The 16521-nt window shown below is 52.6% G+C and overlaps 1 protein-coding gene across 3 annotated transcripts in view; it reads left to right on the forward strand.

The window, feature by feature from the left end:
• Positions 1–16304, forward strand: part of L3MBTL1 (L3MBTL histone methyl-lysine binding protein 1) — a 33726-nt gene extending 17422 nt beyond the window's left edge. For 2 of the 3 annotated variants that reach the window (XM_032461198.1, XM_032461200.1), the window contains 10 exons: positions 879–1030; positions 1439–1515; positions 2054–2139; positions 2325–2435; positions 2905–3019; positions 3754–3853; positions 4028–4365; positions 8641–8798; positions 9241–9303; positions 13518–16304. In XM_032461198.1, coding sequence (XP_032317089.1) covers positions 879–1030; positions 1439–1515; positions 2054–2139; positions 2325–2435; positions 2905–3019; positions 3754–3853; positions 4028–4365; positions 8641–8798; positions 9241–9303; positions 13518–13652 — 1335 coding nt within the window. In that variant the 3' untranslated portion in view covers positions 13653–16304. The remainder of the gene's footprint in view (positions 1–878; positions 1031–1438; positions 1516–2053; positions 2140–2324; positions 2436–2904; positions 3020–3753; positions 3854–4027; positions 4366–8640; positions 8799–9240; positions 9304–13517) is intronic. The other variant, XM_032461199.1, reaches the window with a different exon arrangement.
• Positions 16305–16521: the final 217 nt, after the last annotated feature.

Below are 16521 nucleotides of genomic sequence, written 5' to 3' on the forward strand. Positions count from 1 at the left end.
ACATTGAAGCTCTCCCATCCGGTCCCAACACTCACTCTCTGTTTAAGGCAGCCAGCCGAAGATACTTTACTCACAGTTAAAGTATCTCCGAATCTCAAGCCAAAGGTCTGAGAGATATAGGGAGCTCCCAGTAAAACTGTCACCATATGAAAAGTCCAGGGTCCTTGTGGGCAGGGGCTGCACCATGATGTTCAGGCAGGGGCAATTACTCCCCGGCCCCAGTCTGGCTCCAGTACCATGCTTAAAGGTTCCCAGGTGATTGGTAGGGTTCTACCAGCTTATGTGACAGGGGATGCAGATTTTAAACTGTTTAAGTCCTGGCCCCACCATTGACCAGCTCTGTGGTTGTGGGCAAGTCACTTACAAAATGGGGTGATGCACTCCTCTCCCTAGGGTAGTTATAAAGATCAAGGGAAGTGATGGCTTTTGAAGCTTCTACCTGACCCGTGGCAGGTGCCTCCCTGCACTCCCTCCCTGCTCCCTGCCTCACTTCAGCTCCCTTTCTCACTACCCCACTGCTGACCCAACTGCCTCAGCCCAAGTTGGGCCAAGCTTGTCTGGGGAGGGGAGGCTTGTGCCCAGCCTGGCAGACTCTTGGGGTGAGTGCGTAGCCTCCTGCCCTGTCACTCATCTTCTACCACAGGGAGGCTTCCTCCAAGAGTACCTTGGAGGCCAGAAGTTTCTGAGCGGCTCAGGGCTGGGGGTTATGATTCTGCCCTGGAGGGACCCTCTTTCTCAATCTGTTTCTCCTGCCCTCCCTCCGCCCACCCACCAGGCATGACCCCCGGGGAACCTGCTCCTCTTCCTTTGCCAGTGGGTCCTGGGCCAGCCCTAGCTGGCCTGGGCCTGGCCGTGGCAGCCGTGCTTCTTGCCCCCAGAGTCCCCCACCCCTGGGCTTCCAGGTGGGCATGAAGCTGGAGGCTGTGGACCGCATGAACCCATCCCTCATCTGTGTGGCCAGTGTGACCGACGTGGTGGACGGCCGCTTCCTGGTGCACTTTGACAACTGGGACGACACTTATGACTACTGGTAGTGGGAGGGCCCAGACTTGGCCTGAGGGGCGGGGGACAGGGCGTGGAGGGGATGGAAGGCGCCATGTGGCTCTGGCCCAGCCCCGACATATTGCTCAAAGGGGTAATTGACTGTCCTGTGGATTTGATCCAGAGCATGAGAAACACAATGGCAATGAATGTTTCACCTAAAAAATACCAAGGTTAAGATAAGCAAACCCCTGTGATCCATGATTTTCCCTGAGATATTAAGGTGATGTTACAGTTTTTAGTTACTGTTGGAATTTTCTGACTCTCTCTCTAGTCATCTGTCTGACCCTCACTCAGAAGTAAAACAAGGGTGGGCCCTACAGACATGATGTCCTAGGACAGCAGGCCCAGGGCCTCAAAGTTTCACCTGGGACAGTGAAGCATTCTTGGGTTTCAGGTGTGATCCCAGCAGCCCCTACATCCACCCGGTGGGCTGGTGCCAGAAGCAAGGAAAGCCCCTCACCCCTCCACAAGGTGACGCTGCAGCCCGAGCCCACACCCTTTCCCGGGCCTGGCCCACACCCCTCTCCCCTGGTCCCTTACCAGCACCTCATTAGCTGGGGCAGGGTGAGGGGACAGATGTGTCCTGGAGCCTTAGCTTATTTGCCTGGGAGTTGAAAACCCTTTGATCTTAGGAGAGTGCAGTCAAACTCTGGCTCTGTTGAGGTTGAAGGGAAGAAGGTTAGCTGACTCCCCTCAGGAAGGGAGCAGGACTCCAGAGCAAAGAAAGTGTGTCCTTCCCACATACCACAGGCGTTCAGATGGGGCCAGGGCTGGAGCGGGAGCGACACAGCCAAGGAGAGGGGTGGGAGCCAGGGTTCCCAGACAGCTCTGTGACTGTGTGGTCATGAGCACCCTTGTGCCTCAGGAGCCCCCTTTGAGGAGCAGGCTGTGGTGATGCAGAGGGATTTCTCTCCACCAGCCTCTGTCCTTCCTGGGCTCCTGGTCCTGCTGGGAGGGGAGAGCTCCCTCAGTTTAGGTGCCTAGACTTTGCTGCCATCCTCTCCTCCAGACTACCCAGACCCTGATAGCTTCTGTTGGGAGAAATATCTGGAAGAAACCGGGGCCTCTGCTGTGCCCACCTGGGCCTTCAAGGTGGTGAGTCAGCTCTTCCTGCCCCCAGAGCCCAGCTCAGGAAGGTGTGGAGCGCTCAGCCAGCCAGGATGGGGCCCTGGGTGCCCACTATGGTTGCGGTTTCCCTGGGCACAGCACCTGGGCTTCCTCCTTGGGGCCTCGGCTCTGCTGAGCTGGGTCTGGGCCTGAAGACTGCTGTCCCCCTGCAGAGACCCCCGCACGGCTTCCTGGTCAACATGAAGCTGGAGGCCGTGGACCGCAGAAACCCAGCTTTAATTCGAGTGGCCAGTGTGGAGGATGTGGAGGACCATCGGATAAAGGTGGCTCTGGGACTGTTGGGCTAGGGGAGTGAACAGGGCAGAACTTCTGTAGACTGGTCAGAGGTCAAGGGCATGGCGTGAACCAGACATGAGGGAGGCTGTGTGTTGTGGGGAAGAGAGTTCTAAACCCAAGGCCATAGATCTTGGATCTCATTCTGGCCTCTTCTGTGACTTAACCTTTATGAATTTAGAAAAGTCACTTCACTTCTCTGAGCCCATAAAATGGGCCTAATAATGCTTATTCTTCCAAAGATTGATAGGAGATGCCAGTAACTTAATGAATGAAACCCTTGGAAAATGTGGTGGCCGAGACGGATTATTGTGGGGTTGGCCCCTTGGTTCTTCCAATCCAGAATCTTGCTTCTGACAGGCCCCAGGGATGGGGAGAGCCTCCTGGAGCCTGGAGAACCTCCTGGCTGAGCTGGGCTCCACGAGGAACACCTGACTTCCAAGGGCCTTTCCTCCCTAGCTCCATTTGGATGGCTGGAATCATGCCTATGACTTCTGGATCGACGCTGACCACCCCGACATCCACCCCGCGGGCTGGTGCTCCAAGACAGGGCATCCCCTGCAGCCTCCTCTCCGTGTGTACCCCCAGGGCACTCTGACCCATTCCTCCTGCTGTCCGACCCTACCCCCTGAGCTCTGGCACCCCCCCATAACATGCCCACAGTGAACTCTGGGGTCCCCCATCCTCTCCACCCCAGGGGTCTCTGCTACACTTAGCAGTGCTTCTGGTCTTCACAGTTGCTGGGTTTGGGGTCTGGAGGTGTAAAGGGCCAAGCTCACTTGGGAGCATAAGCTCCGGAGGTGCTGTACGCCTGGGGAGCTCTCTCGGCATCTAGCAGAGCGACTCAGAGGCTGCGCTGTGTTCGCTGAATCAGTGCGGCTCTCTAAATCAAATCCTGGTCCCCTCTGCAGGCTGGGGTTAGAGGTCACCCCCATCTGTTTCACAGGGGGTGTTGATCCTTCTTGTTGTTTTCCAAGTATGAGCAGAGCTTTGAAAAAGCCACCAAAGCCTTGGGGAAGAAACAGGGTAACAGTCAGAATAACATGAATCTGCCTGACGTGATTTCTGATATTGCAGGTTTCCACAAAGTACATGGGAACCAAGCCCTCATTCCCCTCATTCCCCAAAGAGGGGCTGCTATCCACTGACAGGAAATGGTGTCCCTGCCTAGCTCAGGGCCCCTGTGCCTGGGGAACTAGTTCCTAGTGCTGACCTTCCCTGTGGAAACTTCCTTCCCTGCCCTCCACCGCCCCTGCCCCATCCCCACCCCCAGGGTCCAGAGCTGACCTCCTCTTCCTCCCCTTCCAGGACCGAGAGAACCCAGCTCTGCCTCCCCTGGGGGCTGTCCCCTTCTCAGCTATCGGAGCCTGCCGCACACTAGGACCTCCAAGTACAGCTTTCACCACCGGTGAGTGAGGGGCTCCTGCTAAGAGACCCCCAGGCACTGCTCAGAGAGGGCCTATTTTACACCCATGTGTGGCCGACCAGGGCTCACAAGACTGATCTCCGACGCGGCCAGGAGTGGGAAGAGCTATGCAGGAACAAGTAGATTTAGCCCATCTTAAGCCTTCTTCTTCTCCAGGAAGTGCCCCACTCCTGGTTGTGACGGCTCTGGCCACGTCACAGGCAAGTTCACAGCTCACCATTGCCTCTCAGGCTGCCCCCTGGCCGAGAGGAACCAGAGCCGGCTGAAGGCAGAGCTGTTGGACACGGAGGCCTCGGCCCGTAAGAGGAACCTCTCCAGCTTCTCCCTAAGGAAGAAGCCGCGCCATCACGGCCAGTGCGGAGGGCAGGGGTGCAGGGCCTCGTGTCCTCTTGGGCCGGGCCAGGCACAGACTCCCTGCGACGGATCTGGTCCCTCTCTCTCCAGGATCGGACGCCCTTCAAAGTATCAGAAGGTCCCGAAGGAAGATTTCCCAAGTGAGTCCTGGGTCCTCTACTCCCCTGTCCCCACCCCCACCCCTGTTCACAGTGAGTGCTTAGTAATTGGTGGGCGGAGTCACCAGGGGTGTTTCAAGAGGGGAAGCTAGAAGGGAGCCTCCTCTTCATTCAAGATGCTTGGGGATACAGAGCAGTGGCGAGAGCACAGGGTGGGGCCTTGAGGGGCCTCAGATTCTGGCCCCTTTTCACCTGTGGCCTTGCTGTGAGTCTGCAGGAAAGGCACAGAGCCTCTCTGGGCTTCTGATTCTGCACTGTGAGGCAGGAGGATGCCCCCACCACCACCCGGCTCTGCTTTTCTCAATTCTGGGCTTCTTGGGAGGGGGGCCATGGCTGTCACTTTCTAGCTGTATTACCTTGAACAAGCCACTTAACATCGCTGAGCCTCAGTTTCCTTATTTGAAAACATGAATAATACCTGCTTTTCAGACGTCAACTACCTGGGAGAATAGTGGCTATGACTACTGTTTATAGAGCACCTACTGTGGGCCTGTTTCAGGTGCTTGACCTCTACCACCCCTGACTCCCACAAGCCATCTAGATGTTTTTGCCCCAAGAGGAGAGGAGTGGGAGGTTGGGAGAGTGAAGTCATTTTGCCCAAGGTCATTTGCCTTGTAAGGGGCCGAGCTGGGCTTCAAACTCCCGTCTGACTTCACCTGTCACTTGCTGCTGGTATAGCAGACAGAAAGCACCTGACCCGAATGTCGGTTCACTTTTCCACCCACTTTGTCTTAGTCAGCTTGGCTGCCATGACCAGGTACCAAAGACTGAGTGGCTTCAACAACAGAAATGTAGTTTCTCACACTGCTGGAGGCTAGAAGTTCAAGATCAAAGTATCGACAGGTTTGCTTTTTCTGAGGCCTCTCTCCTCAGCTTAGACAGCCACTTTCTGGCTTGTGTCTACATGATCTTTGCTCTATGCCTGTGTGCCCCCGGGGTGTTTCCAAAATTCCTTTTCTTGTAAGGATACCAGTCAGATTGGATTAAGGTCCACCCTAATTGCCTCATTTTAACATAATCACCTCTTTAAAGGCCCTATCTCCAACTACAGTCACATTTTTGAGATACTGGAGGATAGGGCTTTGACATATTAGTTTGGGGCGGGGCTGGGGGTGGGACACAACTCAGCCCATAACATGCTCCAAGGGAAGGGACAGAGTGTCCTCACTGCATTACGAATTCATCTCACATCTTCAGCCTGATACACTGCAGGGACACTGGGCATCTTGCCTCAGTCGAGTTGAATGCACATCATTTTAAGGCAAGAAGAGACCTTGAGAAATCACCTGTTCATTGCCTAATTTCTGAGCAGGACCCAGGCTATTCCAATTCCTCAGAAACAGGCTCTGTAACCTGGGCTCTGTATACAGCACAGTGATTAAAAATACAGCCCTCAAGTCAGACTGCCTTTTATGTCCGGTGAGACCTCAGACAGGTGACGCCACCTGTCTGAGCCTCAGCTTCCTCATCTGTAAAATGCTCATAATAACAGTGCCAATCCTAAAAGGCGGTGGGAGGCTTCAATGAGATGGTTCACATGAAGTGTTTAATAACCTGCTGGAATTATTATTTAGTCCTAATAATTGGCCCTGACTCCCTCTTGCTGCTGTCCCTACTGTTTCCTCTTGAGGGAAACAGAAGGCAGTTCCTACAGCCTTGGGCCTGAGTGAGGAGGGTCTTAGCCTGTTTCTGGCCCTCGGAGTGAGGACTTTGGGGATGGGACCTAAGTGGGCACCTCTTCTCTCCACGCCTGGTGTACCTGGTGCGCTTCCATTGCAGGGCCATGTTCTGCCCGCCAGAGGGCTCTTGCCTGCTGTGTGCATTTCCAGAATGATCCTGAGGACTCGGGAGGTCTTTCCAGAGACAGGCTGTGGCCCAGAGAGGACCAGGAAGGACTCACTTAAATCCTGAGGCACTTCAGGGACAGAGCACGGGACAAAGCCCAGGTCTCTGAGCTCTGTTCAGGGCTCCCGTTTTACCAACTGGCTCTCGTATAGAGGGGACACTGGTTACTCTGGGTTTTGTTCCAGAGGAGGCTTCTCACACATCCGTGGATAGACCCCTCAGTGTGGGTTTACTGGTGAACAGCTCCCAGGGGAGGGCTTCCAGGAGAGGACAGTACTCAGCTGTGTTCACCCTGCTCACAGGGCCATTTGAACCCCATGAGTATCAGCTGTTTGAAAGAACAAGAGGAAACTGCAGAGATTTCCTTACCCAACTAGTTCATTTAAAGATGGGGAAACTGAGGCCCATGTTAAGTGATGTGCCCAAGATCAAAAAGCAAGTTGGTAAGGAGCTAACCCCATTTCCTGATTCTGAGCCCAGTTTGTGTTTTCTGTTACACTGCATCCTCCCCTCCCACCCTCCATGCTTCCCCTTGCCTTTCCGCAGCACCTAGTCAGCACATGGTTATTAAGTTCCAATAATAGTGTTATAGACAAAGAATGTTTGTGTCCCTGCCCAAATTCATATGTTGAAATCTAATCCCCAATGTCATGGTATTAGGAGGAGGGGACTTTGGGAGGTGACTAGATCATGAGGGTGGAGCCCTCACCAATGAGATTAGTACCCTTATCAGAGACCCCCCACCCCCCGAGAGCTCCCTTGCCACTTCTGCCAAGGAGGACACAGTGGAAGATGGCAGCCTGAGTCAGGAAGTGGGTCTTCACCAGATACCAAATCTGCTGGTACCTTGGTTTTGGCTTCCAACCTCCAGAACTGTGAGGAATAAATTTCTGTTGTTTGATAGCGCCCCACCCCCTGGAAAAAAAAAAGAGAGAGAGAACAAGAGGAGCTGTTTCTGACCCACAGCTGGATGTTCTGCAGTTAGATAAGACACCAGGGCAGCCTGTGCAAGCTCCCGTCCTGTGCTCCGGGGAAGACAAGGGGCTCAGCTCCCAGACTCCTCACTATGGTACATGGAGCACCAGACACAGGGCTGCAAGAGGGGCACCTGGGTGGGCAGGAGGCCAAACCCATGGCCAGGTAGAGGAAGTGCTAGTGGTGGAACTGTCACAGGAGTTCCAGGCTGTCCTGGGACGGCTGGCTGGGCTGTGCCATGGTTGCAGGCTCCCTGGTTGTCCTGAGGGTGGGGCTCTTCTGGGTGTGGACAGGAGCTTGGCTTTGAGCTGATGAGCAGAGAGGCAGCAGGCAGGCAGTTACAGAACAGTCAGTGGGGCTGGAAACGAGATCCTAGAGGCTCTGAGGCTGATTGTGAGGTGCAGGGGAGTCAAGGCAAAAGACTGAAGCAAGGGGGAGAGACGGAAGGACAGTGTAATGTGCAGGGTGGGCCTGCGGGAAGAGGGTGGTGAAAGGTCACGTTCATGAGAGTCTAGAATTAGCACCAAGTGAACAGGAAAGAGCCAGCTCTCTTGGCCTCTGGGCAGAAGCAGGGCAAGCCCTATGGGAAAGTGGCCACATGGCCCAAGGCCAGTCAAGGCAGGTAAGGTGGGCAGGGGCTACATTTGTCAGAGTCACCAAAAGTAGATGAACTCCAAGCAGACAGGCCCCAGGCCTGGCCAAGGAGGAAGCCAGGTCTCAGGGTCCCTCATCAAATCATGGAGCCGCTTTGAGGCTGGAGGTCAGGGGCCAGGGATTGAAGGACCAGATCAGGAAGCAGAGTGACAAATAATGTGGAGCTGGCGAGTGGGTCAGGGATCATCCTACAGGTGCCAGAGTAGCCCAGGGGCTGGCACGCAGGCAAGGAACCAGACTGGGCTGGGATGCGGAGGTGGGGAAAGAAGGGAACTTGAGGCAAGTGTCAGTGTCTTGGGGGTGCACCTCAGACTGGACAGGCTGATTCTGATTCTCAAACAGAATCCCCCTGACGCTGCAGGAATTGGCTGGGGCCCAAAAGGACTTAGGAAAAGGAGGGCAAACAGAATGGACTTTTGATGTCAGAGCTGAGGTTGCCTGGAGGTTGGAGGCCGTTTTGATGCAGGGTATCTAGACAGCAGTGTTTCCAGGATGCTGCAGCCGCACCAGGAGAGAAGAGCATCCTTGTAGCTCCTAGGGTGATGCAGCCTCAAAGGGATGCGGGTAGGGTCATTCTACTCAGTCTATAACGTGAGGAACCTACTTTGCCACAAGGGAGTCAGGAGATCTGCACTGGCCTGTTGGCTCTGCAGGGCTGTCAGAGGGAGCTGTGATCCTGTCCACTCTGCCAGCCAGGCTCCCAGGTGGCCTGGGTATGAGTGGGCTTTGGGGACCAAGTTAGTCCTCTGCCTCGGCCTGCCAGCCTCTGCCTCTGCCTTCCAGCACTGACCACCGACATCATGCACCAGTCCCTCTTCATGTCGGCCCTGTCGGCCCACCCTGACCGATCACTGTCAGTATGCTGGGAGCAGCACTGCAAGCTGCTGCCGGGCGTGGCGGGCATCTCAGCCTCAACAGTCGCCAAGTGGACCATCGATGAGGTGAGGGGCGAGGGCCCCTCCCTCTCCCTCTGCCTCTGCTTTGCCCCACCACACCCTGGCGGGAGGGCTGAGGAAAGGTCCCTGTCAGACAGAGCACACCCTGCTCCTGACACAACCTCTAACCTCCTGCTCATCTCTCCGGTCCACAGTCCCCTCCCCGCTGCCCTGCGGGGTTTGATAGGCCCATCCTGGTGGATGGGGCAGGGGGCATGCTGCTGGTCCAGCTGGAAGTCCAGCAGGAGAGACAGGTTCAGCCCTGGGCCTTGGGAGCAAAGGGCCTCACCTCACATACCCAGCAGCACAGAGTCGTAGGATCCTGTCAGGCTGATAAGAAAAAGCAACAGTGTCACAGCCCAGAAGGCACCAAGGCCTCCTGGGCTCTCCTCTTCCCTACACTCTTGAGCCCTGTCCCCTTGGCAACATGTCTTCTTTGGTTTCCAAGGTCTTCGGCTTCGTTCAGACCCTGACAGGTTGTGAGGACCAAGCACGGCTCTTCAAAGATGAGGTAAGGTACAGAGTGGGGACAGAGGAGGGTCACCGTGACTGAGGCGGCAGGAGGCAGGTGCCCTCCCCAGCACCACCCCCAGCTGGGGAGGGCTCTCATTGGTCCCACCTGATGGGGACCAGTCATAGTGACCCATGTCTTTGAGAAAAATCCGGTACTGACCATGGCCCAGCTTGCAAACGGAACCCTCTGTGTTCAGACCATCCTCAGGAAGTGAAAACAGTCCTGAAACAGGATTCCATTCACTCCTTTGCTCAGACTTTTGTTTTCCAAATTTAGCTTCCCCAGTAACAGCCAGTTAAGGTGTATTTTGAATGGCACAGGTGTTGCCATTTACCGCAAGATCCTAACACACTTAAAATCAAGACCCAAATGCTTACCGAAGATGAGAAGCAGTGAGTTTTAGGGAAAAGAACACTAGCTTTGTAGACATTTGGGTTTGAATCTTAGTTCTGCTGATTAGAATTTAAATTTTGAGTCTATGTCTTCTCATCTGTAAAATGGAGATAAAGTGGGTATAATGATGACTATCTTGCAGGGCCATGTGAGCAATGGAAATGATGAGTGGATCGTGTACCAGAATGTCTAGTGTAACCGTATTACCAGCATATCTATTACTATATAGCAATACGGTACAGTAATACGTAAATCACATCACTGTACCCACATACAGCTAGGGCTCCGCCAGTGGTAGTTCTGACTTCCAGTGTGTAGTTGTCCTTAAAGAAAGAACTTTACCTTGACTCTCCTAATCTGTAGTGTTTGAAACTGGAAGGGACCTTTTGAGTTTGTTTAGATCTTCCTTCCAAAGAGTACGTGCACCTGCTTCACACAGGGGAGTGTGGCCTCAGCCTCCCACAGACGCCACCTACAGGCCAGGTGCCCAAGAGAAAGACGTCTGCTCCCCCTTCCCTGGAATAGTCTCTTTATCCAGGCCCAGTGCATCCAATGTCTTCGTCAGATCCTTGTGTGCTGGAGCGCCCAAAGGCCTCCCCAAACTGGGTGCTTGCTGTCTGGGTTGGTGATCTTCTTATTGGAAAGGGTGTGTCCAGAGCTGCGCCCCATGTTTCAGATGCCCTCTAACCCACACAGAGCACCCTGGGCTGCTGCTCCCCTAGGTGTTTCTTGCTTTTGTTTTTAAAAAGACTTATTTTTTGAAGAGCAGTTTTAGGTTCACAACAAAACTAAGAAAGCAAGGTACAGAGAGTTCCCATATATACCCCCAGCCCCACTACACATGCACAGCCTCCCCTGCTATCAGCATTTCCCACCAGAGGGGCACCTTTGTTACAACTGACGAACCGACACCTAGATGTTTTTCAATGGAGGTAAAATATTCATGGAGTGAAATGCACGCATCTTAAAAGTACAATTCTGCAAGTTTTGTGAAATGTATACACCCTGAACCCAATATGTCAATCAAGATATAAAACATTTCCGTCATACCAGAGAGTTCTTTCTTGGCCCTTTTTGTCAGTCTCCGCTCTCACAGGCAACCATATAAATTAGTTTTACCTATTCTTGAAACTTCATATACATGGAGTCATACAGCACATACTCTTGTGTCTGTCTTTCTTCAGTGTAATGTTTTTGAGGTTCATCCATGTTACTTTGTACACCAGCAGTTAGTTTCTTTTTACTTCTGAGCAGTGCTGCATTTTATGACTATCCCACAGTTCTCCTGTTAATGGGCATTTGGGTGGTTTTCTTCTCTATATTTGAACTCTGTATGTTTATTAGCAAACCTTTAGTTTGCACTAGCTTTATCATAGCCACATCACGCCAGTTTGGAGTTCCTCAAAGTCCGCAAATACCTTTTATATCAATTATCTATTATATTCCAACCAAATTTTCCAGTGTGTTACCTGTACCACTGGTTTTTTTAATCACTCTAATGTAAAATTTTACACTTATCCCTATTAAATATTATCTTGTTGGTTTCATAGTCTCATTGTTTTAAATCTTGATTCTGTCATCTCTGATATTAATAAGGCTTTCCAGCCTCATACAGCTTGTACTTTTGATAAATAAGCCTTCAGTGTCTTCAAGCAAATCTTCACTGTACATGTTTAATGAGACAGAGCAGAGCCACGTGGCACCCATTAGAGATCTTCCTTTAGGTGACAACAGGTTGTAAATCAATGCTCTTCAAGTGCAATGATTTAGCCAGCTGCACAGCCACCCCAGAATTCGATCCTTTTTTAGGAGAAGGTCTATCTCTCCCGGGAACATCTGCTATGTATCTCGGTACATCTGATCTGTGATACAAAAAAGCAATGGCAAAAGCTGGGAAGGTGTGCTGGTGGACCACCAGCATCAAATAGAATCTCAGGGTGGAGGAGGACCTTTGCAGGGTCTGAGGATTGCCTTTTCCAGGATCTGGTCCACATCATCAATTTCCCCAGGGAGGACCACGCTTGAGGGAGGAGGCTTTCTCTGGCTGAGCTGATGCTTTCAGGGACATGAGTCAGGATACTTTCCAGCTGGGGCATAGATCAGTCATTAGAGGGATGTTTTGTGAATGAGAAACTAGAGCATATCAGAGAGATGGTCTTATGGGCAGTCTGTACAGTCTGGTAGTCATCACTGATGGTGCTAAGGAAAGTGCCTAGTTCCCTCTTCATCACCTTTATTGTAGCTCTTGTGTATTCATTTAATTTATTCAGCAAATAATTATTGGCATCTATTGTGTTCATGGCCCAGCATAACATGATGAGAGCAAACTCCTTAGCCTTTCTGCCTCAGTTTCCTCATCTGTAAAATGGGGGTAATACTGGTACTGCTTCAGAGGGCTGTTGTGAGGATTAAATCAGTTAATATATGAAACGTGTTTAGGAACAGTGCTGAGCACATAAGAAACAGCATAGAAGTGTTTCATTTGCCATGATTCTTAAGGAAGGAGCATAGAAAGGATGCCTCTTCGAAAAAGGGGTCCCAGTACCCAGAGGAGGGGGTTCTTCAAGCTCAATGGTGGGACCAGGAGCTGCATGGACCTCCTGCCCAGAGGCTCTCCAGCCCAGCCAACCCATCCCCAGAGAGGCAGTGCCCTGCGTGCTCACCACCCCACCCCCACCCCATCCCTAGCCCCACCTCCTCCCTCCCTGGCTCTCTTCATCTCATTGCCTCCTCCGTGGCTGCTTTCTCCCCTCCTTTCCCCTACTCCTATACCTCTCCTGTAGAATTAACAATTATCAGCAGTTTCCATATTTGCTTCACCTGTTTTTAGATGAAGTCGTTTTAGGTAAATAATGGCCATCCTGACATTTCATCGGGTACTTCAGCATGCATCTGAAAACAAGTCTTTCTCTCCATAACCACAAACTTGTTATCCCACCAAACAAATTGACAGTAACTCGTTTATATCACCCGAGACCCAGTGTGTATTCAAATTTCCCTGCTTGTGCCCAGAATATCTTTTTCAGTTGGTGTTTTTGAGCCAGGACCCAAACAAGGTCCACATAATTGATTTGGGTTGTGATGTCTCTTAAATATCTTCTATTCTAGAGTGGTTTTTTCCTCCTTTTTTTTTTTTCTTTCTCTTTTTTCATGACATTGGAAAAAGTCTTGGAGAATGTGTCCTGGATCCGTCTCATTGCTTCCTCATGGTGTCATTTAACTAGCTTCACTCTCCCCTGTGTTTCCTATAAACTGACGTCAGATGCAGAGGCTTAGTTGGATTCAGATTAAATCTCTGTCTTTCCCTCTTCCTCTCTTCCCCACCTCTTCTCAAGAATAGCTCATAGGTAACATGGTAGAGCTCAGCCTGCATGGTGTTGGAATGCCCACAGTATCTGCCTGTTTACCATAGCAGCACTGAGAGTGAGCAGTGGGTTGGGTGGGGACAGTCACAGCAGGTTTTTTGAAGCCACTGTCAGTGAGGACTCAGAAGACGTTATGCAAATACACACTGAAATCCAGACCAGTCAGCAGAAAGAGGAGTGTGTGTGTGTGTGTGTGTGTGAACGTGGGGAACCAGTGGATATCTTTCTCTCCTTCTCTGTCCCCATTGCTGTCTTCCTTTTTTCCTTTCTCCCTCCCTTGTCCTTTCTCCTTTTCCTTCTTCTCCCCCTCCCTCCTCCTTCCTTTCCCCCATTGGTCCTTGACTCCAATTTTCTTTCTCCCCTCCCCACTCCCCACACATATCCCTGCCCTCCTCCTTCCCTGTGACCCTCTCCACCTTCTCCGCTTTCCACCGCCCTCCCGCAACCCCTCAGATGATTGACGGCGAGGCCTTCCTTTTGCTGACACAGGCTGACATTGTGAAGATCATGAGCGTCAAGCTGGGCCCCGCCTTGAAGATCTATAACGCCATTCTCATGTTCAAAAACGCGGATGACTCCTTAAAGTGACTGGCTCAGCGCTGGCCCTCTCTCTGCAGCTGATGCCTCCTTCCCGCCTTGAGTCCCTCATACCCCATCTATGCCCCACTGCCCTTGGTACCTTACCAGGGGTGGTCCCTCTCTCCGGGTCTGCCTCTGCAGGAGAGCAGAGGAACCCTGGGGAGAATGGAGTCCTAGCCCCCCCCTCAAGTCCTGGAGATCATCTGCCACCAGGCACACCGGTGAGGCTGTGACCGGGCAAGGGGAGCATTACTGACGGAGCAGGTCGGAGGTGCCCCACCTATGGCCGCCCCACATCTCCAGCCAACTTGTTTCATCCCCAAGGGTTGTTCTGTCAGCAGTCAAGAAGTCTAGTAGAACGGGAGTCCTCCAGTCTGAGGCCCTTTTCTTCTCGGCATCTCTCTGTGCTTTTCTTGCCTTGTCTCCTTTCCTCCTACCAGGAAGCGACCCTGCCCCGTATGTATTTACTCAAAAACACCTCCCTACTTTCTGTCTGCTGGTTTTGCTCCCCTTGTTCTGTTGCCTGGTTCTCCAGGCAGCGCCCCCAGCCACAGCCCAGCCAGACCCTACCGGCTCTTCCCCCCTCGCTGGGTGGGTGAGCCCCAGAGACATATCTTCATAGGGTCGATCGGGAAGGTATGTCCGCCTTTCTCCCTTTTGTCCAGAAGTGGAGGATTCGGAGCCAGGATGCCTTCTTTAACATGCCCAGTTCTGGGCCACGTGGCATTTCAGTGTTTCATGCCCAGTCCTGTTTCCAGCAGAGCAGGTGGTTAGAGCCTGTTTAATGTCTGTAGCAGAGGTTAAGTTTCCACGGATGTTCCCCATGCACCCCTCCTGTGTCAAGTGTGGAGAGGAGGCAGCCTGGCCGGCTAGGTAGCCAGCCCCAGGGTACATCAGATAATCTCAGGCCTTTGCCCAGTGGGGCAGCTCCGGCAGGCATGGCGGCCCTCAAAACTGCACGTAGCATCCTTCTCTGCAGCCATGGGGCTCAGCTGAGGTGTTTCCCTGGGGGTCAGGACCCCATGCCTGCCAGGCCTCCTGCCCTGGGAATGTAGCAGTCTGCCTAGCACACCCCTCAACAAAACATCATATTCAATCTGTCCCTTGAATGTCTTGGGGAGTGTTACAAAGACCCCTCGAAGTTGGGAGCTGGGAAGGTGAATTCTTCTGTCCTTGAATTCTCTGTGTCCCTTATGCCTTTCCATCTGCTTTGCACTGCCAGCTGGGTACCTGTTGGGGCTCTGGGACTTTGACCTTTCTGTCCAAGCAGGGGCCTCGCCTCCAGTGAGCCACTGCCAAACCTGGTGGGGGCAGAGGCCCCAGCAAGAGCTGGCCTCACACACTGAGGCGAGGAGTCACCACCAAGCTCCTGCGGCCCCGGGTGCTGAGATGGGCCTGCAGGATATGCAGCTGGGCCTTCCCCAGGCACCTTCTCTCCAGCGCCTGATGTGTGTGTATGTGTGTGTGTGTGTGCACGCGCGCACTCAGGGCAGGCGCTCTCAGGAGTGTTTGTCGGTGCAGACGTGAGGCTCGGCGTGGGGAAAATGTCAAGGGCTATTCTTGTTCAAACAGGAAGCTTTACGTTTCCTGCAGAAGTGGGAAACCCAAAGTTCTATTAAGTTCCTGCCCCAGCCCAGGAGGGGACCCTCTCTCGAAGAGGCCGGGGCAGCCACTCAGCCCCCAGCTGAACTGCCGCAGGGCTTCAGACGGTCCTTAGAGGCAACGCTGTCCTGGGAGGGCTGGCCAGGCCCTGCCTCGCGGGGGTTGGGTTTACAGAGACTGCACGGCGGGGGTGGGGGGGGGTCCTTTGGCCAAGAGTAAGGAGGAGCAAGTCTGAGCCTCTCTATCTTGGTTGCTTGGGTGGTGGTGAAACCCAGCAGCTCCGTGGCCTTGGGTGCTTGTCTGTGAAACTGAGGAGGGATGCTCTTTGACTGCGTTGTGGAGAGAAGACAGCAAGTTCGCTCAGCCGTGCTGTGGGGCCTCACCTCTTCTAAGGAGAGCAGCTGGGGTGACTTTGCCACGTGGGTCTGCCCACCGCCGTCCCAATGCTTGTCTATGGAAAAGGCAGGATGGACCAGGGGCCTTGAAGAAAAGAGCCCCCAGGCCTCCGAACTGTGAAGCCTCATCACTTTCTGTATCACTGTCAACTCTCGAAGGAAACCAAATCATAAAAAATAGAGAAAGAACTCTGCCTGCTGACCACCCCACTGCCCCTTCACCCCCATTCCTTCCCAAAGTGAGATCATTGCACCTTGACCTGGGAGCGCAGTGAGGGGAGGGAGTGGGCACCACTGCCCTGTGCCCTCCACCCTGCTCTCCAGCAGCAGGAACTGCCTACACTTTGGCCCCTGGCAAGCTTCTCCCATCCCCTGCCCTGTTCCGCCCAAGGGCAGTAAGAAGCATTCTGTTTAATTTCTGGAGCAGAGAGAATGATCTCAGAGTTCAAAAATGAAGCCTGTTTGCACTTTCATTCATATGCACTTTGGTGGAGTTTTTTGTACTTGCCTCTTGAGTGTGTGTGTGCACACACATGTGCGTGTTCTTTAAGAGAATCTTCTGGTTTAAGATAAAGTGACTCTTGACTCTTGCAGGAGAAAACAAAATGTGGTGTATTTTGTCAGTGTAATGAAACAACATAAATAAACTTGAAGAATTAAATGATTTGCCATCAGAGTCTGTTTCTGTTTGGTGATAAAACATCCAGAAGAACACAGAATGAGTATCAGTGTCATTACTGAAGAGAATAAAGCATGCTCTTTGCTGTTGGAGGTCCTAAAGAATTTGATTTTTTTCAATTTTAAAGACAAGAAATAGAGGATAAAGATAAATGGGTATATTTGTCAACCTAGAGAAATATAAACAACAGAACCCCCTAAGA

Source organism: Camelus ferus, chromosome 19, assembly GCF_009834535.1.
Source record: "Camelus ferus isolate YT-003-E chromosome 19, BCGSAC_Cfer_1.0, whole genome shotgun sequence".
NCBI lineage: Eukaryota > Metazoa > Chordata > Mammalia > Artiodactyla > Camelidae > Camelus > Camelus ferus.